The sequence below is a fragment of the Geotrypetes seraphini genome, chromosome 17 (assembly GCF_902459505.1).
Source record: "Geotrypetes seraphini chromosome 17, aGeoSer1.1, whole genome shotgun sequence".
In the NCBI taxonomy this organism is placed as follows: domain Eukaryota; kingdom Metazoa; phylum Chordata; class Amphibia; order Gymnophiona; family Dermophiidae; genus Geotrypetes; species Geotrypetes seraphini.
The window spans coordinates 33068171-33094521 of record NC_047100.1 but is presented as its reverse complement, the minus strand read 5'-3'; the positions used below and the strand labels follow the sequence as shown (position 1 = coordinate 33094521).

The 26351-nt window shown below is 41.3% G+C and overlaps 1 protein-coding gene across 11 annotated transcripts in view; it reads left to right on the top strand.

Annotated features, from left to right (window-relative positions):
* The window catches only part of SLC6A11 (solute carrier family 6 member 11), a 287446-nt gene extending 262561 nt beyond the window's left edge, over positions 1 to 24885 (top strand). For 10 of the 11 annotated variants that reach the window (XM_033926542.1, XM_033926538.1, XM_033926539.1 and 7 more), the window contains one exon: positions 1188 to 2570. In XM_033926542.1, coding sequence (XP_033782433.1) covers positions 1188 to 1340 — 153 coding nt within the window. In that variant the 3' untranslated portion in view covers positions 1341 to 2570. Of the gene's footprint in view, positions 1 to 1187; positions 2571 to 9076; positions 9149 to 24860 lie in introns of those variants that run through there. The other variant, XM_033926541.1, reaches the window with a different exon arrangement.
* The last annotated feature ends 1466 nt before the right edge of the window (positions 24886 to 26351 follow it).

Here is a 26351-nt window from a genome sequence, read left to right as displayed (position 1 = left end):
TAATCAACAAACATTAGGTACTGAAAAATAGACGATAGAAGGCGCCCAAATAGGGGTAAATGGCAGTTAGGTGTTTAACTGCACTTATGCACTATCCTAAGGCTCATATTCTATAATCAGTGCCAGCTTTTTATAGGTGCCGGTAGGGATTTCCCCAGATATGTCCTCATTTTGAGGACATGTCCAGGGGATTCAGATGGCTTTACAAAACCCGGTACTTTGTCCAGGTTTTGAAAAGCCTCCTCAAATCGCTTTGGGCAGGGAGGAAATCTGCGCATGCACGGATTTCCTCTCCGGCCGACAAGAGCAGGTGACGGGACTAGGGCAGGATTGTGGTCGGGATTAGGGCATTACAGGGCGGGGATGGGGGGGGCGGTTCTAGGAGTCCAGATTTTCTGATTGGAAAATCTGGCAACCCTACTATCGGTGCCTAAGCTAAGTGAAAAATGCCATTTAAATAACATTTTAAACTGATTTCCAAGGCACTTACTGCCACCTAAAAACCATCACAGAAATCAAACCTCCATAGGCACTTTATGAAAGTGGCATGAGGCGCTATTCATTTCAAAGGTAGGCGCCGGAAATGAGGGCCTTGGAAAAACTCTGACCAACGATTCTTTAAACAGCATTTTCGCCTGATTGTCACACAATCGGCGGACGTTTTAAAGGTGACCCCCCCCCCCACCACAACAGCGCCATTTAGAGAATTTGGGCCTCAGTGTTTTAGTGTGGAACTGCAAAGGGAGTGTGGTATAGGTTTGGTGCCAATCTTATAGAAAAGTGTGAGTTGTGCGTCTAGGTACCAACAGGTTCATGGCACTCAGTTGCCATCTTAGGAATACTAAGCACACAGATTTAAAGTGTCTAATTTGCCTCCTAAGCCTCTTTTCAGAATGTGTAACTTTGACCACTGAAAGGGTCATTTGCTAATGTCCATTAATGTGCGCTATTTACTGCAGGATCCATTGCATAAAATAAGCCTTGTATTAAAAAGCATATGTTAATTGCATTATCACATAGCATTAATCTTTTCTAGTATGAATTAAAAAACACATACCTATGTGGTCAGTGTTATATATGTGGTTTGAAAGATTGACCCGATATTATGTTAAGGTATGTTGCCGAGTACTTCAATATTTATATTTTTCACTCCTTTGCATGCTTTCTCTTGCTGCTTTCATCTCCAGAAATGTAGAAAGTTGATAGTACCCAGTGCAGACTTGAAAATGAGGGGAAAGCTGACCGCCAGCACTTGCACCACTACGATAAATGACCGTGATGCCAAACTTAAAGGGGACGGAAATATCTCAGCAATCACAGAAAAAGAGACACATTTCTGAGAACTGTTTGGGCTTCTCTTTCTTTCTTTTGTAAAATATATATAAAGAAAACAATATACTTCACTAAATCATAGAGGCTCGCTTGTTTTGCACATATTTTATTAACAAGTTAATTTTGAAGTGAATATTGTATACTTGTTGAAAAGTGGGGTTTTTTAATTATGATGTCCATAACTGATTACAAAAGCAGTATTCTATGATACTCAATTTCTTGTAATATTGTTAAATGTTTTATAGAAGAATTAGAAAGATGTATAATGTGTCATGAAACATTTTATACTTCAATTCTTTGGTTTTTGAAGATGTGGTTTTGTAAAGATACGTTTTGGAAATGTACACAGTTCAGACCATTCCCAATTCCAATGTATGTCTATAAACAATACTGCTGCATCTCCTGTTTATCCCCAAAATTAGAACCCCGTCATTTCTTTATTATAGGAAGCTCAATGAAGAACTTTCTGTTCATCTCCGTCTGTTTCATGTAGGTGTTTGTCATTGAGCTGAAATGTAGAGATCCTAAAGCCTATTCCTCTTCTACCTCCTAACACAACTTTTTAATGTTCAAAGGGCAGCTGCTAATTGTATCCTCTCCGTGAATTTTCAGTGGCATTATGGGGACAGATCTACATTGTAATTGCTAACATGTACATGCCCATTAAATGGCAATTCTACAAGTTGGTGCCTAAATTTAAGGGCCAATAATGCATTTAGGTCATAGAATAATAGGCTCTGATTCTACAAATGGTGCCCAGCTAGGTGCAAGTAGGTATCTAGATCGACAGCACTTCCACGCAAAACCTAAAATTTTTGAATTGGCTTAAATGGTGTGATCATTGAAAACACCATTAAAATCTTTTTAAAAACCAATTAATTTAAGTTTCACACAGAATTTGACACGGCACCTACTAGCATCTGCCTGAAAAGTAGGTATGGTTATGGGCGGATTTTGGACGTAGAATGACTCGGGCGTCGTTAGGCCAGCGCTTAACATTATGACGCCTATCGACGTTGAGTTAGGTGCCACTAGGCGTGATTCTATACATAGGGGCAAATTCTATAAGAAGTGCCGATATAGGCACCGTTCAGCATGATTGAAGCACAATTGGGTGCTATTTAGTGAATCCCGCTGAGCGGCACCTATTTTGGAGGCGCCCAATAAATAGGCCGGCTCTAGGCACAACTAAATGTTAGGCGCCTAGTTGAGCGCTTAAGAGCAGCGATTCTGTAAGGTGCCTAACACGTAGCCATGCCCACGCCTAACAGGCATAGCACCTATTTTTTTGAAGGCCGCCTAAATTTTTAGAGGCGCCTTGTTACAGAAACCCGCTTTCGTGATAGGGCCTATGTTTCAATCAGTGCTGATTAAAAAGCTTAATTGAGCTTGTTCAATTTCGATAGGCACAGGGCAGGATTAATTTGTCAAGGGCTCCTAGGCACACAAATACACTAGGCCCTGCCCCACCCCACCATGCGCCCAGGCAGAAACAGGAAGCAGCATCAGAGGAAAGCTTTGGGCAAGCAGCACCGCTTGCAAAATTACAGTTTCCGTTGCCTTTCTTACCCGCGTTGCTTGCTTGTCTTACTTTCCATCAATGGGGGGGGGCACATTACTGATCGGGGGGGCCCGTGTTGCCGATCGATGCTGGAGGGGTCTATCGCCATTTGGAAAAAAACAATGTTGATGCCCTCCTTCATCGGGCCCCCCTGACCATTTCGGGCCCTAGGCACGTGCCTACTTGGCCTATTGGTTAATCCTGCCTGGATAGGCGCCTATCTAGTTCGATGCCTCCGAAAATTGATTTTTTTTTTTTTTTTTTTAGAAATATGTGATAGATAATCGTATCATTTTTTCAAAGACTAGATATTGTTAAAATTCAAGTCTGAATAAGGTTTTCAAGGGCTGAAGGTCCTGCTAAAAATAAACAGCTTTGTATTTTGATAACACGTCTTCATAGTCATAAACCAATTTGAAAAATGCATGTAAAATGTTTAGCTGTGTCATGTGCAGTATCCTTTTCTATTTTATAACTGAAGCTCTTTTTTATTTTATTTATTTTTTCTATTCAGTTTTTCTTTTCTCATGAAGCTTATAATCAGGTTGACAAAGAAAAATATCTGCACTACACATGATGAGGGAATTCTAGAAAATGATACCAGATTTACGCCTACTGAAACCTGATGTAAATCTTTGCTCCCAGGTTAGGCGCAGAAACCCAATATTCTACACACTGCATGCAACTTTTTGGAAATCTCATGACCTGCTGATGCCCTCTTCTATGGCTTTCCCTGTTTTGGGTTGCATGCTTTCACATTTAGGCACCCAATGTTGTAGAACAGTATACAGTAGAGAATGACATTGGGGAAAAATTTGTCCCACTAAATCGCTATACCTAAGGATCAGGGTCAGTTAATACCAACTTATTCACTTAATATCAAAACCCTATCTGAAAAGTGATCTATACTCTGCAACACTACAAGGCCTTAATCATGTACATATCGTCATCCATGCAGCACATAAACCACACAAAGGAGACAACGAGACAAAAAAAGAAAGAACAGAAAGAGAAAAAGAAGTGGAGAAAAAGGCCTCAGTTCAGCTTCATTTGGCCAAAAAACTCCACTCCTTCAATAACATGGGCTTTTATTTTCGTTATTTTCTAGTCCCAAAGAAGACGGAGGATTTGCAAACCATTCTGGACATCAGAGCCCTCAACAAATTTCTAGTCAAAGAGAAGTTTCGGATGCTTTCTTTACCAACCTTGTATTCCCTGATGATCAGGGGGACTGGCTATGCTCTCTGGATCTCAAAGAGGCTTACACTTATATCCTGATTCATCCAGCCTCTCGCAAATATTTAAGATTTCGGGTGGGAAATCTTCATCTCCAATACAGAGTTCTTCCTTTCGGACTCACCTCATCCCCCAGAGTCTTCACAAAGTGTCTGGTGGTGGTGGCTGCAGCCCTCCGTACCCAGGGACTTCAAGCTTTTCCATACCTGGATGACTGTCTCATCAAAGCCCCCTCTCAACAAGGGGTTATTGCAGCGACCCGACAGACTATTATGTTTCTCCAATGTTTAGGGTTCAAAGTCAACTTTCCAAAATCCCAGTTTAACCTTTCTCAAACTCTTCAGTTCATCTGGGCCATTCTGGACACTGTCAGGCTCAGAGCGTTCTTGCCTCGACCACGCCAAGATGCTCTCATTTGCCTTTGCCATCAAGTGTCTCATCTCACATCAATTTCAGCAAGACAAATGATGATTCTATTCAGTCACATGGCCTCTACAGGTCACGTGACTCCTTTTGCCAGACTTCACCTTTGCATACCTCAGTGGACCCTGGCATCTCAGTGGCAACAGGCTACTGATCCCCTTTCTCAACACATTAGAGTAACTCCTTTGTTGAGACAGTCTCTCCACTGGTGGATGCTCTCTTCCAATCTTTCCAGAGGTTTGCTTTTCCATACTCTCCCTCATCAGAAGGTTCTCACAACAGACTTGTCAACCTATGCATGGGGAGCCCATCTAGACAGTCTCCGTACATAAGGCCATTGGTCTCCTGTAGACCGTCTCTGTTACATCAATCTGTTGGAACTCAGAGCGATTTTCAATGTTCTCAAAACTTTTCAACACCTTCTTCTCGACAAAAAGTCCTTGTCCGGATGGACAACCAAGTCGTCATGTACTATGTCAACAAACGGAGGCACGGGATTTCAATCCCTTTGTCAAGCTCTGAAGCTGTGGGATTGGGCAATTCATCACATCTTTCAAGGTCAGCACAACTGTCTGGCGGACAATGAGTCATCTTCTACAACCTCATGAATGGACCCTCAATTCCTTGCCTCTACATCAGGTGATTGCTCAATGAGGTACCCCTCAGATAGACCTCTTTGCGTCTCCCCTCAACAACAAGCTGCCTCAGTTCTGCTCCAGGATATACTCTCCCCAGTGCCTCGAGGTAGATGCTTTCTTCCTGGACTGGACGTGTCAGTTTCTCTATGCCTTCCCTCCATTCCCTCTGATTCTCAAGACTCTTGTCAAGCTCAAGTTGCAACCTGCCACCATGATTCTGATAGCTCCTTGGTGGCCCAGACAACCCTGGTTCTCCCTTCTACTTCAACTCAGCACCAGGGAGCCTCTGCTTCTACCAGTTTTTCCCCCTCTGCTTACTCAGAGTCAAGGGTCCTTACTTCATCCCAACCTGCAATCTCTACACTTAACAGCTTGGTACCTCTCCACCTAACTGACTCAACTGTTTTCTCAATCTGTACAGGACATTTTGATGGCTTCCAGAAAGCCATCCACTAGGCAGTGTTACGGTCAGAAATGGACTAGTTTTTCTGCTTGGTGTACTACTCGCCAAATGGAGCCAATGTCTAACTTCTTGTCTTCTGTTTTGGATTATTTACTTAACTTATCACAGTCTGGCCTTCAGTCTACATCTATCCGAGTCCATCTCAGTGCGATTGCTGCTTTCCATCAGCCTCTTGATGGGAAATCTCTGTCTGCACACCCTGTTTTTTCCCGCTTCATGAAAGGACTTTTCAATGTTAACCCACCGCTCAAACCGCCTCCAGTGGTCTGGGATCTCAATGTAGTCCTGGCTCAATTGATGAAGCCTACATTTGAACCAATTGATAAGGCTTATCTCAAGTATCTTACTTGGAAAGTGGTGTTTTTGATTGCCCTCACGTCTGTTCGAAGAGTCAGTGAGTTACAAGCCTTAGTTGCGGATCCACCTTTCACAGTTTTCCACCATGACAAAGTGGTACTCCGTACTCGTCCAAAATTCTTGCCTAAAGTTGTCTCAGAATTTCACATTAATCAATCTATTGTTTTTCCAGTATTTTTTCCAAAGCCTCATTCTCACCCTGGAGAAGTGGCGCTCTATACTTTGGACTGTAAATGTGCCTTGGCTTTCTATTTGCAATGCACTCAACCCACAACTTTTCATCTCCTTCGATCCAAATAAGTTGGGGCATCCTGTCTCAAAGCGTACCATATCCAACTGGATGGCTACTTGCATCTCTTTCTGCTACGCTCATGCTGGTCTCCCTCTGCAGGGTCGAGTCACGGGTCACAGAGTTAAGCAATGGCGGCGTCTGTAGCTTTCCTCAGATCAACTCCTATTGAGGAAATCTGCAAGGCTGCCACTTGGTCCTCGGTTCATACATTCACCTCTCATTATTGTCTGGATACTTTCTCCAGAAGGGATGGCCATTTTGGCCAGTCTGTTTTACATAATCTCTTTTCTTAAATTGCCAACTCTCCCTCCATCCCATTCTGCTTAGCTTGGAGGTCACCCACCTGTTGAGAATATGCTGCCTGCTTGTCCTGGGATAAAGCACAGTTACTTACTGTAACAGTTGTTATCCAGGGATAGCAGGCAGATATTCTCACAACCCACTCACCTCCCCTGGTTGGCTTCTTAGCTAGCTATCTGAACTGAGGTACCTCACAGGAGACGCGCGCCCTGACTCGGGCGGGAAGGCACTCGTGCATGCGCGGTGCAGCACTCGTAAGCTCTTACAAAGATCTTCAAGCAAGTCTACTTGCGAGGCTGTCTGCTGTGGGGCTCTATCAGTGACGTCACCCACCTGTTGAGAATATTTGCTTGCTCTCCCTGGATAACAACTGTTACAGTAAGTAACTGTGCTTTTTGTTGACTTGCAATTCCCCCTGATTTTATTATATTTTGTACAATCGCTTAGAATTACGATAGGCAATACATCAAATTATTATTAAACTTGAAACTTATGAATAGTTGCCAAAAATAGATGCCATAATATATTCTTGTTAAATTAGAAACAGACTGTTTCTGTGAGTCCCAGTTCTCTGCAAACATATACGCCTGGATTCTATTTAGGTTGCCCAAACCTGGACTTGCAAATATGGCCGTCAAGAGCAGATGCCTGTGCTTATTAATTAGTTAATGAGGCATCAACAATCAGTAACTGAGGTTAATTGACAACAATTTGGAGTTATTTTTATAGCATGCAACTCAAAAGGGGCATTGCTAAGGGAGGAGCATGGGCAGATCAGGGGGCATTCTCAGAAGTTAGGCATGATGTTATAGAATACTATAAATTGCATGCCCAACTAACATAAATTGAGTGCTTAAATTTATATCAGGCTTTGGCAGGCATCAAAGTTAAGCGCAAAATCTGCACTAAGCCAGTATTCTACACAGGATGTTCTGCATTATAGAACACTAGTTTAATGTGGATCTTCCCGGTGCCTATCGCTGGGCACCATTTACTGAATCTGACCCATTATGTATTCAGGTTTCAGTAACCAATAATTTTAATTATACAATTCTGCATTACTATTGAATTTTTACATATTTAGCATAAAGCTTGAACATATTATCACCTTCTGTAGCTAAATATAGCCCAAGTGGGGGAAGAAAACCTCTCTAAGGGCAATCTGTGATTGTGACAAATTGCAGATCTGGTGTAGGTCCCTGATTTACATTTGGGTAATTCCATGTCAAGTGGTACATTTTCAAGGAGGGACCCCACTCAACATTTTCCACAGATACAAAAACGTAGCCCAAATAAGGGGGGCCCTAACTCTGGATCAAGTTGAGACCATGCCTTGAAACTTTGAATTATCTTCATTAGAGGTCCCAAGCAATTTCAGAGATGGTCAAGTTGGGAGTTCTGGACCACTTGAAATGAAATGACCCATTATAGAAAGCACTTTGGCCCAGATTTTATAAACGGCATCTGAAATTAGGCACCTGGATTGTGGCACCTAGCTAGTCTAGGCACCTAACTTAATTGTTTAATTTGACTTAATCACTCACCACTGATAATTGAAAAGCACCATTAAAAATTAATTAGCTGGTAGGCGCATATCTCGGTAGGCATCTACGCCAAGGCATCTACCAGAAAATAGGCACGGTTAGGGGTGAATGTTGGGTGTGGTTTGACTTAGTTACACTCATTTAGGCCAAGAAAACCCTGGTATAAATGGAAGTGCGCCTAATATAATCAGCGCCTAGTGGATGATTCACAATTGCCTAATTTCAAGGCACCCTTTATAGTATCAGGTCCTTTATGCATATTCCTTTGTCTCGAAATGCCATCGTTAATGTGAGGCATTGAATAGGTACAGCATGTGAACACGCATAATTCTCCATTGCTGCTGCTATTTCCTAGGTAGCGTTATATATACGTACATTTGTTATGGCATGGTCTAAAGCATTATACAGTATAACCACTGTGCTTGTACATGTGCAAATTTTAATACCTGACTTAATGCTGTACTGATTTTTTAAGATATTTTTTTTTATTTCCTACTACAGTAGCATTTGTTTACCTTATAGAGAAAGAAAATGTGAAAAAAAAAATTATGTCAGTGTGATGATCTTTTGATATGTAGTTGAAGACTGCCCTTCTGAAACATTTGCAGTATTATTAAAGAAACAAGGTTGTATGTACGTTTTACATTTTGGACGTTCTAAATGGTGTTAGAGCACACAATTTTATTGTCTGCTTATGCAGTTTTAAAAATTAAAGTACAAGAAATCTGATTACCGTACCATCTACTTGTTTTATTTTTTCCAAATGAAATTGCTGTGTGAGGGACGGTGGGTGCTTTGGTAGATAAAAATAACGTGATGCAATGGTGAAATCCAGAAACAGACCTGAATCCCCCTGTACCTGTTACTGACTACACAAGCTCTGTAGTGTCCATTTTATGTGTTAACTTTGATTTTTTGCACTTCTTCTAGAGTGATGGAGAGCACATAAATATTACAGTGAGATTGTGGGTTCAAATCCCGCCCTGTTCCTTGTGACCATTGGTAAGTCACTTAATCCTTCACTGCCCCAGGTGCATTGGACAGATTGTGAGCCCACTGGGTCAGTAGGGAAAATACTTGAAGTACCTGTATGTAAACCACTCTGAGTGTAAAACTACAAAAAGGCGGTGTACAACTCCCATGGCTCTTTATGGACACTGCAACAGTTTGGAGGTCATTTTAGAAGCAACTACCAGTGGCATAGATAGACATCCAATTTTGGGTGGGTCTGAGCCAAAAGTGGGTGGGCATTAAATTTTATCCCACCACCACCCTGCTCCCTATCCTCCTTAACTCTGAATATCTTGCCTATTGTATATTCTTCCTTTCTGCCCTCACACACACAACCTTGTTTCTCTTCTCCTTACACACATTCTTCTGCTCCACTCACTCTTTTCCATCTCTCCTTGATTCTCTGGCCTCTTAGCCTTCAATCCAGCTTCTCCTCTCCTCTCCACCCACCTCCCATCAGGCATCTCAGAGTAGACCCAGCTTTCTGTGCTCTGTTGTCTCCCCCAGTCCATCTTCCCTGTCTCCAAACTTTGATTCTTTGAGCACCGAATGTTTAAGTGGTAAATGGGTGGGACTGGGCGGGTCTAGGGGTTCCAGATTTTCCAGAAGGAAAATCTGGTAACCCTAGCCTGATAATTAGTAAAACACACACACATACACACACACAAAATAAATACTTATGAGTTAATGTTCACAGCAATTTAACCAGCCAAAAATGACCATTGACCGGTTAAATCACTGATTCGTGGTTATCCACTAATTTTTCATGGCACTTAGCTGGTTTAGTGCCACTGAAAATGACTGGTTAGCACTGAACTGAAGATAGTCAGCACTTGGCAAAAGTCCTTCATCATCCCAGAAGACAGTTGCCATGACTGTGCCTGCAGATTTTTTTGTCTTGGACTTTTTTGGGGTGGGGGATAACTTGTGCTTCCACTGCATTGACTCCTTTTTGTGAAAGACCCAAGTCTCATCTCCTGTCACCAAATGATGAAAAACATTCACTTGGTCTTCATGGAGCATCTGAAAGTTCACAAGACAGCACTGGAGCCTCGTAGCCTTCTGACATGGCATCAGCATTCTTGGAACCCCTCTTGCACTAACCTTGGACATGCCCAACTTTTTATGAATTATTTTCAACTGTGGAATTATTTATGGATTATTTTCCAAACATCTCTGTGGAAATTGCATCCACAGGCCATCCAGTGTGAGGGTTATCTTCAATGGACACGAAGTAGCAGACGCACGTTAAACTGCAGTCATGTGTTCATGGATCTCCTCTGGCTTTTTCCCTTCTTTTGTGAGAAATTGTATCACTGAACGGTGCTCCAGATCTAGCAGTTTCTTATTTGATTCACACAAGGACTCTCCTGACATCCTGTCTCTTGGAATGTTACACTCACACTGAGCCATAACTGTGCATGAGTAACCTTGAGACTTGTTTCAACACGCTTGCTACTTTTGTTCATACTCAGGTAGATAAATTATTGATTGCCCCTCATATGTGACCGCTGAATATATTTTTAGCAGATTGTGATAAATATCTCCCTTTTCTTTCTCCAAATATTTCTTTTAAGACAGCTCAGGTTTTATTTTCTTTGCATTTGCTCTTCAGAGGTCGCAAAGATTTTGGATGAATTGAACCCTAGGTGGCAGCAAATTGCAGCAGAACGGCCTCTATGCCGCAACTGAACAAATGGATCTAGAAGGGGAGGAAAGTGCCCTGTCTTAAGTTTCCAGAATGTGTGTGCAATTTGCAATCAGTTTCCTCTTGACAGTGAACCATGCAGGCAATCAATCACTTTTCAGCAAGAACTGTGCAAGTGATTGGGTTTAAAATGTAATGCCGAGGGGCCATCCCAGAAAAGCATATTCTGTGGAAATAGAGCACATCAGGGGAGAGGGCTTGTATCATTTTTATAATGCTTAGCTGACCTAGTTTCTTTAGCCTATTAAAATCAATAGATTTTGGTTTCACAGGCAGTTCATTCAAGCTCATTATTTGCCCTGCTAAGATTTAGTAGAAGAACTCCAGCATTGTGTTTCTGTAGTGCAGAAATTATTCACACAAAAGGCATATCAGGGGTGTCCAACTGTGGCACCGTGAAGTATTTTGTGTGGCCCCGGTCGAGGGCGATGTAGTGTTTTCCTCTGCTGCCCCCGGGTGTTTACCATCTTGCCGGCTCCCTCTCTGTCTTGCTGCAGCATTTGCGCGTTTGTGCGGCCCCAGAAAAAAATTTTTCAGCCATTGCGGCCCAGGGAAGCCAAAAGGTTGGACACCCCTGCCCTATAACATTTTGGTCACTCTTCTTTGAACTTTTTCTAATTCTGCAATATTTTTTTGAGATACATTGACCAAAACTGTGTGCAATACTCAAGGTGAGGTTAAATCATGGAGCAATAGAGGCATTATAATATTATAATATTTTCAGTCTTATTTACTATCCCTTTCCTAATAATTCCTAGCAACCTGTTTGCTCTCTTTACTGCAGTCACACACTGAGCAGATTTCAACATAGTGTCTACAATGACATTCACATCTTTTTCTTAGGTGTTGACTCTTAAGGTGGATCCTACCAAATGCAAAAGCTTCTTTGGCAAGTCTAAACTTATTTCAAAAATCTCCGTTTTACTACCTGGATACAGAGTTATCCTCATTTCCTCTGAAAGGTTTGAGAAGAACAAGCAATCGACTTATTTTTTTCATGCGCTGCAATCTATGACTGAAAACCAATTTTCAAATTCCACAAGAGATTGCAGCTAATGCTGGCATTAGTTATGGATCAGTAGCCTTTGCAATTAATTTTTCAAAATGACAGGAATATTTTGTTCAAGATTATTTAACACCTCAATATGAGACCTTGAGACTTGCCTAAATGTTAATATCAAGCACCCTCTGTAAAACAGTGAACATATTTATTTATTTATTATTTATTTGCCACTTATATCCTAAGTGGTTTACATTCGGCTACTTTATCGTATTTCCCTGTCTGTCCCGGCGGGCTCAAACTCTATCTAGTGTACTTGGGGCAATGAGGGGATTAAATGACTTGCCCAGGGTCACAAGGAGCAGCGAAGGATTTGAACCCACAACCTCAGGGTGATAAGGCTGTAGCGTTTAACCACTGCGCCACACACTCTATACATTTGTTATTGTTATATGGCAAAATGCGAGTAAAAACATAAGAAGAACATAAGAATTGTCGCTGCTGGGTCAAACCAGTGGTCCATCACGCGGCGGCCCTCTGGTCAAAGACCAGCACCCTAACTGAGACCAGCCCCTACCTGCGCACATTCTTGTTCAGCAGGAACTTGTCTACTTGGTCTTGAATCCCTGGAGGGTGTTTTCCCCTATAACAGACTCCGGAAGAGCGTTCCAGTTTTCCACCACTCTCTGGGTGAAGAAGAACTTCCTTATGTTCGTACGCAATCTATCCCCTTTCAACTTTAGAGTGTGCCCTCTCGTTCTCCCTACCTTGGAGAGGGTGAACAACCTGTCCTTATCTACTAAGTCTATCCCCTTCAGTACCTTGAATGTTTCGATCATGTCCCCTCTCAATCTCCTCTGTTCGAGGGAGAAAAGGCCCAATTTCTCTATTCTTTCGCTGTACGGCAGCTCTTCCAACCCCTTAACCATCTTAGTTGCTCATATCAAGTCTACAGTGATAATAAACAATCCAGTAGCTGGGTAAACTCTTGCAGAGTGCCGCAGGGCTCCCCTCTTTCCACAACATTGTTTAACATGTACCTCATCTCACTGGGGAACTTACTGCAAAGCTTAAAAGTCAAATTCTACATCTAAGCAGACGACATCACTATAGTCATCCCCCATAAAAATTCTGGGAGTGACCCTGGACGGACACCTTACCCTAAATGTACACACGGACATTTTGGTTAGGAAATGCTTCTCAATCTTATGGAAACTCAGAACCATCAGAAAATATTTCGACGCAGTATCATTCCGCTTATTGGTTCAATCTTCCATTCTAAGCACACTTCACTACTGCAACATCATTTATTTGGGTACCTTCAAAAAAAAACCTACCAAGACTCTGAATCATTCAAAAATCAGCTGTTCGACTGATTTTTGGGTTGAGAAAATGGGAACACATCAGCCCCTACTATCAAAAACTTCACTGGCTGCCCTTGGAAACACGAGTTTTGTTTAAATTTTTTTGCCTTTGCTATAAATCAATTTTTGGCCTGGCCACTATGTATCTGATTTCTCAATTTAATCTGGACACATGCAGAATTCATTTGTTCTCCTTTCCATCGTTAAAGGACTGCCGCTACAAAAGATTCCTGGACAGAACTCTTGCCTCCCAGGCAGGTAAATGGAACGACTGGCTGGCTAACATCATCAACCAGTCCTCATCATACCTCAATTTTAGAAAATCAATAAAAACGAATTTGTTTAACCAATTGTAACCTATGAACCTAGTGTATCTCTCCTCCCAACCTGTACCTTATTTCCGATGACTTTGCATTGTAACTTCTTCAACTCTGTATTGTAACTACTTCGATGACTTTGAATTGTAACTACTTCGCTGATTGTCCAGCGCCTCTTGTTGTAAACCGCCTCGAACTATCATGGCTTTGGCGGTATATAAAAATAAAATTATTATTATTATTATCTGGACTCTTTCGAGTAGTATCGTGTCCTTCTTCATGTAGGGCAACCAGTGTTGGATGCAGTACTCCAGGTGAGGGCGCACCATGGCCCGGTACAGCGGCATGATAACCTTTTCCTATCTGTTCGTGATCCCCTTCTTTATCTTCCTAGCATTCTGTTCGCCCTTTTCGCCGCCGCCACACATTGCGCAGACGGCTTCATTGACTTGTCAATCAGAACTCCCAAGTCCCTTTCCTGGGAGGTCTCTCCAAGTACCGCCCCGGACATCCTGTATTCGTGCATGAGATTTTTGCTACAGACATGCATCACTTTACACTTGTCCAAATTGAACCTCATCTGCCATGTCAATGTCCAGAGCCTGATTATGTCACGTTGTAGATCTTCGCAATCCCCTGCGTCTTCACTACTCTGAATAACTTCGTAACGTCCGCAAATTTTATCACCTCGCTTGTCGTACCAATGTCCAGAGTAATTAATCTATGGGTAGATGACTTTCTTACTAGAACACTTCAGTAACAATACTTCAACCTAAGGGGCTCTTATATTAGGGTGCACCAACACAAAAAAAATTGCCTAGCACAGAACACGCTAAAGCAGTGTCTCTCAAACTTTTTAAACCTCCGGCAAACTAAACGGAGCAAATGTTTTTCACGGCACATTATAATTGAAATTATAAAATTGCAAAACTAACAAAAAATTTAAAGTTCTTTAAGCTATGTATGGGTAATTGCAACAAAGGTGAAACTAAAGTAAATAGAATAGAATTGCTAATCAATGCGATAGATGTGCTTGTTCTTGAGTGCAAATTAACTCAGAATGTAGCTCGATAGTCAATGAGGAAACACGCATTTCATTATCCGCCATCTGCAGTCGTTCTCGATTTAATGTCTGTCAGAGCTGAAAATCCAAGTTTGAAAAAGATAAGATCCAAATTGTAGCAAAGCCTTGCTTAAGTAAGGATAACTACTGCATAAGAAATAAAAATAAAATTCTCTGCCATTAGTTTTCAAGAACCAATCACGTCAAAGAATGATGCTTGTCTTAGCTGTTGTATCCTTATGCAGACAGACACTCATAACATTGACAGACTCTTGCGTACGCAACGTACCTATCATCTATTTTAGTGTATACTTATGAAGGGAATTTTAAAAATAAAGTAAAATTCTGGAATCTCTTTGGGGCACACCACTGTGCTGTGGCACAGTTTAAGAGGCACTGTGCTAAAGTTATCCTGTATTATTTTTGGCATTTTAATGTATTAAGCGCATTTTTTTTTTTTTAGGAGATCTGTCAAGGGCAGAGAATGAGTAGAGTGGCTATGAAAGCTGAAACCACCTAACTGGTGATGACTGCAGGGTTAACATAGGCACCCTTACTGCCTCTTAAAAAGAAGACAGTACTGTATTTTTATTGAAATGTTCCAATTTTACAACTATTTTAGCTTGCTTACAAAGAATTCCCCTGCTACAGATTGTTGCTGCAATGTGTTACAATATAATACCCATTTAAATGAGTCTAGCAATTAGTTAAACTAATGGAGCATAATAATACTGATGACATAGATTTCTTGTTTTACAATCAAGTTGAGATAATATACTCATATCAAAGGGCTATGTTATAGTTTTATATAATTAGTTTAAGACAGAATCAAATCTTAGGCAGTTGTGGTAATGTACCCTTATTGGTGAGGACCGATACAGTTTTAATATTAAATAACATTAGCATTCGCATACCATTACCATCACATATCACTCATACCTCTTCCACCCCAAAAAAAGCAAATACAGTGTTTATTTAGTGAAATAAATGTTTGGCTGCAGCTTTATTCTTAAGCCCAACTCTAACATGGTCATAATTCAGATCTAAGAACATAAGAATTTCCGCTGCTGGATCAGACCAGTGGTCCATCGTGCCCAGCAGTCCGCTCACGCGGCGGCCCTCTGGTCAAAGACCAGCGCCCTGAGACTAGCCCTACCTGCTTACATTCCCGTTCAACAGGAACTTGTCGAACTTGGTCTTGAATCCCTGGAGGCTGTTTTCCCCTATGACAGATTCTGGAAGTGCGTTCCGGTTTTCTGCCACTCTCTGGGTGAAGAAGAACTTCCTTACGTTGGTACGGAATCTATCCCCTTTCAATTTTAGAGAGTGCCCTCTCGTTCTCTCTACCTTGGAGAGAGTGAACAACCTGTCCTTTTCCACCAAGTCTATTCCCTTCAGTACGTTGAATGTTTCTATCGTGTCCCCTCTCAATCTCTTCTGTTCGAGGGAGAAGAGGCCGAGTTTCTCTAATTTTTCGCTGTACGGCAACTCCTCCAGCCCCTTAACCATCTTAGTCGCTCTTCTCTGGACCCTTTTGAGTAGTACCGTGTCCTTCTTCATGTACGGCAACCAGTGCTGGACGCAGTACTCCAGGTGACGGCGCACCATGGCCCGGTACAGCGGCATGATAACCTTATCCGATCTGTTTGTGATCCCCTTATTTATCATTCCTAGCATTCTGTTTGCCCTTTTTGCTGCCGCCGCACATTGTGTGGACAGCTTCATTGACTTGTCGATCAGAACTCCCAAGTCTCTTTCCTGGGGTGTCTCTCCAAGTACCGACCCAGACATCCTGTATTCGTGCATGAGATTTTTGTTACCAACATGCATAACTTTACACTTATCCACGTTGAACCTCATCTGCCATGTCGATGCCCATTCCTCGAGCCTGATTATGTCACGTTGCAGATCTTCGCAAACCCCCTGCGTCTTCACTACTCTGAACAACTTCGTATCGTCTGCAAATTTAATCACCTCACTTGTCCCAATACAGCTGTACAACCCTCCCTCGCGCCTCCCCCCCATGAGCTATTTGGCAAATCCTTGTCACTTCAAACCATAGCATGACCCATGGTATCATCAGCTCACCCCTACCCCACAACTCATGGCAGTGACGCACATGAGCAATCCATTTTCTCCCTTTAACATGTACATTAGCTCAGACTCTAGGCACATCAAACAATATGTCCCCCCACATTTTTGGCACAACCCCCAACATCCTGCTGTGACCACCCCCAATCCCCAGTTCCCACCAACAACCCCTATCTCCTTCCACCTCCATTTGCAATAACACAAAGATTCCAAGGGCGGGCTGGAGAGAAACACCATTCCCAGACCAACTCCATCTCATCCACCTGCTCTCTAAAAACCCCAGCAACTAGCTATGATGTCAAAATCATCCCACATGCACAGCCAATCAACTTTCTTCTATCTGGACAAATCACCATACCCACTCAACTTTCTCATTTTCTTACCCCAACAAATCAATATCCTTTTATTCATTTTCTCTGAATAATCTTCCCACTTCCCCTTTCATCTCCCCCCCCAATAAAAGTTCCCAATACTCCTCTCTTTCCTTCAGTGCCTGGCTCAGCTAATGTTATGATCCTACCAGTCAAGACTGGCAGGGCCTTCGTATTGTTTCTATGTTTCTATTGTTTTATTCTTAAACAATAAACTTCCATTCCCAGTTCAGTTTTGTTATTCATATTTCTATTTCTAATTTGTGATCCATCGTTCTGTATTTGTTGAAGGTCTGTTTGTGTTTTGTGTGTGAAGTCATTTAAAGATGGATGTTCCATTGAGTTTTGCTGCTAGAATATCGATTTTTGCCATTTGGAGAGAAAGCAATTCCCCCTACCCCCCAGTAGAAAAACGGAAATCAAAAGTCTGGCAAATCTTAGAATTGGAATTAAGTCCGCTTAGAACTTCACGGTACTGCGATATATATAAACTGTTACTATTATCATATTGTAATTTTCGCTGAATTTTTAGAAATGCGTGACCTTTTCCTAACAGGTCCTCTCGGAAATTTCTTAGCAAACTGTATATCTTATATTCTCGCTCAGCAAACTGTATATCCATATTTTTGCATTCTTAAAGTTTCTGCACTCTGTATTTTCCTCTGACTATCTGCATATTGTAACTCGCTGAATGTCCAGCTCTCTTGATTGTAAACCGCCTAGAAGTCGCAAGATTGTGGCGGTATAAAATAATAAAGTTATTATTATTATTATTATTATTAGAAGTGGAATTCCCCAAAAATCTGGAGACCTCTCTTACAAAAACAGGAAAACAAGTCGTAACTGAAATACCACATGCATGCAACATATACAAACAAAAGACCTTTCCACACCCTCTTAGCCCTCCTCAAGACTTAGATGCCGCATAATAGAATAATCACCAGGCCAAAGATCTCTCCTCCCCCCAAATGTAGACCAAAAGAGCAAAGAAAATCAATCAACCTCAAAATAAATGATCATGTTAATATTTTAAAATGGCTGTGTGCTAATGCCAATATTAGCACTGGGCCATAAAGGAAACAAATACAAAAGAGGCTTCTTCATGACCATGGGCTTAGCCCATAGGAAAAAAAACCCCACATCTTGGTTGCTCTTCTTTGAACTTTTTCTAGTACCGTTATATCTTTTTAGAGATAAGGACACCAGAACTAAACACAATACTCAAGCTGAGGTTGCACTATTGAGCGATACAGAGGCATTATAACATTCTTAGTCTTGTTAACCATCCCTTTCTAAATAATTCCTAGCATCCTGTTTGCCTTCTTGGCTGCCACCTCACATTGGGTGGAAGGCTTCAGCGTATTATCTACGATGACTTTCTCATTTACTCATTGACTTTCTCATTTACTATGTTACTATGACACCCAGATCATTTTCTTGGGGGCTGACCCCCAAAGTGGTCCCTAGCATCCGATAACTATAATTTGGATTATTCTTCCCAATGTGAATCACTTTACATTTGTCCACATTAAATTTCATCTGCCATCTGGATGCCCAGTCTTCCAATTTCCTATGATTTTCCTGCAGTTTTTCACAGTCTTCATATGTTTTAACAACTTTGAACAGTTTAGTATTATCTGCAAATTTAATCACCTCACTCGTAGTTCCAATTTCTAGATAATTTATAAATAAGTTAAATAGCACCGGTCCCAGCACAGATCCCTGTAGCATACCACTATTTATCTTCCTCCACTGAGAAAAATAGGCATTCAATCCTACCCTCTGTTTTCTGTCCAATAACCAGTTCTTAATCCACAATTGAACACTGTCTCCTATCCTATGACTCTTCAATTACTACATAGGCTTATGTGAATATTACAACACATCTGGGTAATAGAAATCAATTCAGAAAATGGATCATTAAAGAAAAAATGGATATGTTTAGTCTGTATTGTGAATAGTTTGGAAAAGTTAAGAAAACTAAAACCCAGTTAGCATACCATGCCCACTGCAGCTTTGCATTTATAGTAACATATTAAATAATGGCAGAAAAAGACCTTTATTGCTTTCATTCATTTATAAATAGCATTGCATTTCAAATAGGGATACTCATATCACCTCACCATTATCATATATCTCCTTTATCATACCCTCTGTAAGATAGCATGGTTGGACATCTCTTAACTTCTCAATAGCATACACTTTTTGAAGGGAGGAAGAAGGCTGGTGAAAGGGTGAATATTTTGCGAAAACACAAAAGGGTAAAGGGGTTATGGATCTGATCTACTGCCTTTCTGTTGTTTACACATATTATATAGATATACTTTCTCTGTCCCTATGTTTTTGTAACTGGGACAATGGAGAACTAACTAATTCAGCTAGGGTCAGAAGGAACTGTAGTAGGAATTTGAACCCATCTCCCCAGATTCTCACCCGCTACACTAACCATTAAGCTACTCTGCCACAATGCTTCATGAGTGACATTTAATTAAGGAAGTGACTTCTTGTAGAAGCACATTAATTCCTCTTGTCTCTCATTTGTCATTACAAGGATAATGGATATACTGGGGGAAAGTAGACAAGCATGGCACAGAGGAATGTCAAATAACACATGCATCTCATACAATTTTCTGATAAGAATCACTAGGACAGAATTGGAAAAAAAACCTTTTGAATTGGTGACAGAAAGTCACCACTGCTTGTGCATTTCATAGAAATGGGTGAACAAGTGAAATGTTAATGCTCTACAGGTCTCCAGCTGACTCCTTTTAGCAGAAGACAAAAGAGTTAGGAATGTGCATCAAGAAAATAAAAAAGAGCTCTTATTTGGATTTTTGGGATGTTTTCACAATTTCAAGTTTTTTTCCTAAATCATTTTAACATTTCTTGTAAAATAAAGATTTTAAAATATATATTAGACATGTCTACCATACATCAGTTGACTGATGGGCATTTATGATCGATTGATTTATTCATTCTATAGGTGAATGCCTCCTTTTATTTGCCCGGATTCCATGGGGTGAGAACCTATTCTATAATAGAATCTGGGTGCTCAGATGTGGTTATAGAATGCTAACATAAACCAGTATTAGGGTGCCTAAATCTAAACCATCTATAGACCTAGTGCAGCTGTGGGTGCTCAAATGTTGCCTTTGGGTGCAATGCCACTTATAGTAGGTTCTCTTTTACAAAACAGTGTTTAGAAGGAATATTGACAATTGCATGCATCGTTGTCGATATTCTGTACACGTAGGCCCCGATTCTATAAAGGGCGCCTAAGTCACGCCTAAAGTTAGGTGTACTTTAGGCGTCCAATCTAAGTACTTAATGAGCCAATTAAGGGTCTTAACGAGCAATAATTGGTATTTAGGCATCCAAAGGACGTAGATGCCACTTTGTAGACGCAGCCACAATTTCATGGATGCCCATTGATGGGATCTATTTGCATTCACTGCTTTCACTGCATGTGAACAGATCTCATGCATATTCATTGGAGAAATCCTGAAAACCCAACTGGATTGTGGCCCTCGAGGACTGACATTTGACACCCCTGAATTAAGGGGACATTAACCTCACGGGCCACCATTATGTCAGGTTATTTTATAAGTTGTGTGATTTTAGCACAGGGTCTCACTGCATAAAATGAAATCCTGCGCTAATATAGCACAACATGTGGTAAAATATCCAGTCTTAACAGTAGTCCACATTGATAAGTTCCCATCTAAATGGAAGCATGAGACACAGGAGCAGTGAATATAAAAGTGGGGGTTTAAATTACGTAGGTATCTAATCATCCCATAAAGACTGAAGTTAAGTTGCTAAAGCAATACCAAATGCAGGAGAATTTGCCTTCAAGAAACTTACACCTAGATCAGTTTTTCCAGATTTCCACAATGAATATGCATGAGACTGATTTGCATGTACTGCTTCCACCCTTCTGCAAATCAATCTCATGCATATTCATTGTAGAAATCATGAAGACCCAACTAGGTAGTGGTCCTTGAGGACCATGGTTGCCCACATCTAATCTAGATGGATTCTTATTAGGGATATCATCAATTTTTTAAGTGCCTTATAATTTGGGGGATAATGTATTCATATGTATATAAAAACACCCCGTTATAGAACTGTCTCCTTCAGTTTTAAGACATGAAAAACAACTAAGAACATAAGAACATAAGCAGTGCCTCTGCCGGGTCAGACCATAGGTCCATCCTGCCCGGCAGTCCGCTCCCGCGGCGGCCCAAACAGGTCACGACCTGTCTGAATCACCAGAAGGGGCTCCCTTGCCACCTTGGTTTCTCATTGAAGTCCTATCTTCCCATCGTAGTTCTCCAGTTCAATAGTTTTTATTGAATATTATAAGAAATTTACAGAAAGCAGTTCAAACACACAAAATCTGAATAAGACACAATGGTGTAGAAAAAGTCTATATCTACAATCTTTTACATACAACCAGATTAATAAAAAGAATCCAGGGTATGTGTAACCCATCGTAGTTCTAACCCTCCGGTCTTGCACATGCACGACCTGTTGGGTTTCTATACTTATTACCTGGTTAGCTTTCTATACCTGTGTTACATCCCAGCACCTGAATTCATGCTAACAAATGTTTCTCACACATTCATTGGTCATTTCAAAACTGGACTACTGTAATTCGCTCTACAAAGGAATTGCCCTAAAAGAAATCCGACGGTTACAATTAATTCAGAGTACTGCGATCAAAATTATAATGACCAGGAAAAAATTCAACCATGTAACTCCTCTCCTCAAAAATGCACACTGGCTGCCCATTGCCCATAGAATCTCCTTTAAAATTGCACTATTAACTTTCAAAATACTAACAACCAAAGCTCCATCTTTCCTAGAAAGGTACATTATCCCATATATACTGCATATACAGCCAAAAAGGATCAAAACGGTTTACAATATAATTCAATCAAAGTTATGAAAAGAACTCCATGTAAATAGAAAAGAAAAGGAAAAAGTAACATTTCTAATACAAAATATTATATAATAATCTAAATGAATTAAATTAAAAATTAACTTCCTCTTTTACTAACGCTTAGCACAGGTTTTAGCACCGGCAATGGCGATAACTGCTCCAACACTCTTAAAATTTCTAATTCCTATGAGCGTTGGAGCAGTTATGCATTCATAAAAGAGGGGGAAATTAATTAATGAAAATATAAGAATACATAAATGCAGATTGAAGTTCCGAATTTACATCCTGTCAGTTTATAAAGGCCACTTGATAGAAATGTGCCTTTAAATGTCTTTTAAATTTTTGGAAAGACTCTTCCTTTCTCAATTCTACAGGCAAACTATTCCATGAAACTGGAACTAAATAAAAAATGCACAATTTCTGGTTGAGGCAAGATGAGCCTTTAGAATATGGGGTATTACTATTCTGTTATCGTCCAATGATCTTGCAGCTCTGTCTACAGGCAGGGCCGGTTTTAGTCACAAAGGGGCACAGGGCAGAAATTAAAGAGTGGGGGCCCCTCTTCTACCTATCTGTCTCCCAATTTCCCCACCCATCTTTAAATGACTTCACACACAAAACACAAACAGACCTTCACCAAATACAGAACGATGGATCACAAATTAGAAATAGAAATATGAATAACAAAACTGAACTGGAAACCCAAAACATTAACTCTGCAAGTACTTCATTTTGTACTGAACACAATCAGTGGCCTCCCACTTTGAGCTTAGGCCTCCTCAAAATGAACATCTCCCTTGATGTAGCTGGTGGAGATCCCCAAGCTTCATCAGCTGATGACCACATCCTTCCCTTCCTCAGGTCCAGTGACCAGAATGTTCAAAGTTCTGTAGCTGGCAGCAGCATTACAGAGCCACTGCCCCCCCCCCCCCTTTCCGCTTGGCTCTCATGTATGCATGAAAAAATTGGCAGCTTGAGGATACTGCCATTAGCTGCAAAGTTTGGAGACTTATGGTTGCCAGACTGGAGGAAGAGCTCTTCAGTTGCCAGGGCTTGGGGATCTCCACCAGCTCAAGTATTTATATTTTGCATTCAAGCAGGGAGAAATTTGATGCCCATCTACCCATTTTGGGCTCCAGCCTTTCCCCACAAATCAGCTGCATGGCTATGCCACTGACTACAATAAAAACTATTTGTGATGCACATATCCCGAAAATAACATATTTAAGTTAATACATTCAAAATAAAACATTTTTTTCTACCTTGGTGTCTGGACATTTTGTTTCTCCATCATCCTGGTTCCAGTTTTTGTCTATCTTTTACTAATTCTCTTTCCAGTGTCTTATTCATTTTTTTTCTCCTCTCTTGCTCCATTTTCCTCACTATGCCTGTCGCCAACATATTGATTTTTTTCCCCTTTCCCATGGGTTCAACTCTCTTCCTCTTTCATCATGGTCCAACATTTTGCTCCCTCTCTTTTCTGTTGTGTTCTTCCCTTCTCCCTTAATGCTGAACAATGGGTTGGAGGGAAAGAGAAATGTTGCATCTCTCTCTCCCTTCCATCCCCACACCTAACATTTCTCCTTTTCTCCCTTCTTTCCATCCCCAGGTCCACCATATCTCCCTTTCTCTTCCCAACTAGCCTCCCCTATCTATTCCTCCCTCCCCAGGTCCACCATCTCTCCCTTTCTTTTCTCAACAGTCTTCTCTTCAAGTATCTTTCCCCTTCACTCCACCACACCCTACATCCAACTTCTGTTTCTTTTCTCTCCTTTCAGATTACTGCCCACCTTTTCTCTCTCTGTCCTCCTCTATTTCCAGTCCCATTAGCTCTTCCCCTTTACCTACTCCCACACTCAGTCTGGCACTTCTTTTAACTCCCTCCCCCAGTCCCCTTTCTACTTAAAAAAAAAATGACAGCTAGTAACAGGGATTTCATCACTCGTATGTCTTCCTCCTCCTAACCACGCCACTCTGATGTTCCATCGCTGAAAAATCCAATTTTGCTGCAAGGGCCTTTCAGCCTTAGCAGACAATCTGAAGTGCTGCTTACGGCTCCCCTCCTTGCTTTCCTTCAGCCGTGGTCCGTCCCCAATGATGCCACTTCCAGTTTCCGCCTGGGGGGACTAGGTCAAAGAAAAGGCAGGAAGGGAGCCGTAGGCAGCTGTTCAGATTGGCTGCCATGGCTGGAGGAGACCTGCAACAAAAAATGGATTTGTCAGCGCTGGAAAGTAAGGACGGCATCACACCAGTGTGGTTAGAAGGGGGGAAGACATGCCAGTTCACAGGGGGCCCGCCTGAGCCACGGGGCCCAGGGCAGCTACCCTCTTTGCTCCCCCCTAATGCCGGCCCTGTCGTGACCTATCAAGAGTATTCAAAAAGCCTTGAAGTAAGAAACTGCCTTGCCTCATCTGTCTGAAAGGATATATGTTCTTTGTTTGTATTTTTATGCATATGTATGAATTGCAGAGTTCACCATTTCAAGTGGTGAATGCTAATTACAATACTGCTTTCTCTTGAAGGGCAGATTTGCAATCATGAAGTATTTCTTTCATTATTGCTCATGAATTAAGTAAAAGTAAATGGCGATAGTCTTTGCTATTTAAAGCTCAGCACCTAAATTGTTATTTACATAGTTATATTGGTGCATTAGCATTTTACACCGATGAGTTTTGCACATATCATATATTTCAAAATGAAGCCCTGTGTTCCCTTTCCTTTCCCCGCTCCTATCGCACTCTCTCCTATGTTCCAGACATGTAACATGGATAAAAGCATGTGTGCTGTCTTGCATACTTTTAATTACATTATGAGGTGAAATTTTCTCAAACCCTGGTTTTATAGGGCTAAACATCTGTGAGCCTGAAACCCCATAAAACGAACTGAAAATAAAGCCATCACATTGGAGGAGGGACAGATATTTGTAATTCCAATTCAAAGACTCATGAAACTGCAAACATCCTGATCCCGATATTTAACAGGTTTCATTTATTAATGGGTTTAAGTAAAAAAGCAAAAATTTGATTTTATTTTGTTTTTAATTATAACACCTATGATTTGATTAATAAATATGTCTTTACTCTCATAAAAACTTTTGAATATTGCCCCCATAATATGTTGGGAGTAATTATTCTTTCTAACCCAACAGATACTCTCCACCTTCCACTTCTCTTTCTCCCTTGATTCTCTGCATAAACTGCCCGGTGGCAATAAAGGTGATCTCTTGCAGGGGGGTCTTCCAGGGGGCATCCGCTTTGTGCAGGCCCAGGAGATGCAGGATTTGGAGTGCCATGTCAACCAGGTTATGGTGCTAGAGACAGCCTATGAGAGAGATGAAACCGGAGGAGAACAGCACCACCATGTAACGGCAATTTTCAAATACCCTGTGGACTTTGAAACTACATGGATACTTTTAACACACATACTTTATGCAATCTTTACAAGAAAAAATGAGTACATGCAAAGCGTGCATCAGTGTACTTTAAACCTACTATTCGTGCAGAAAGGGGAGTAGGATACAGTAGAATACGTACTGTACATTTGAAAATAAAAATGCTGTTTCCCTTCCCTGAGCCAAACATGCCCACTGACTTGATAGTAGCCCATGCAGCTAACTTCCCCTCTCAGTGAGATAAACTTGGAAACAGGCAAATTGAATCCTAATGCTGTGTTTCCCCGAAAATAAGACCTATCCCCAAAATAAGCCCTAGCATGATTTTTAAAGATGCTCCTAATATAAGCCCTATCACATCATGAAGGACACCTTTTGTTTCTGTAATATTCTGGTTTTACATGACATTCTCTTTTTGATATGATTTAAATAACTTCTTGACCCTCTTCTATCATATTTGCTTTCTATGGTTCTCTCCAGTCATACTAATGGGTTAGTCCAGAGTGTTGCAAACTTTTTAAGCTGCAGCACACTAATCTCGGGGCTGCGGCTGGAGGGCACCTGGAAATGCCCAGACATTGACATGATGATGTCATGCGCATGTGTGATGTCATCATTTCAGCATCTGCGCATGTGTGGATGTCCTCTAGCCGCTGCTCTGAGCCTCCTATTACTGCTGCTGGTGGTGGTGGTGTGCTGCAGGAGAAGTGAGGAGAAGGAGCAGAGGCACTGGCGAGGAGGAGAGGTGCAGGCACCAGCTGACTGACTACAGGACGTGCCTCTCGTCATGAGAGAGACATCCTGTAATCAGTCAGCTGGTGCTGGCGCCTCTCCTTGCTGGAATCTCGCAGAACACCTGAAATCTGCTGTGGCACATAGTATTGCGATATATAGAAACATAGAACATAGAAACATAGAAGATGACGGCAGAAAAGGGCTACAGC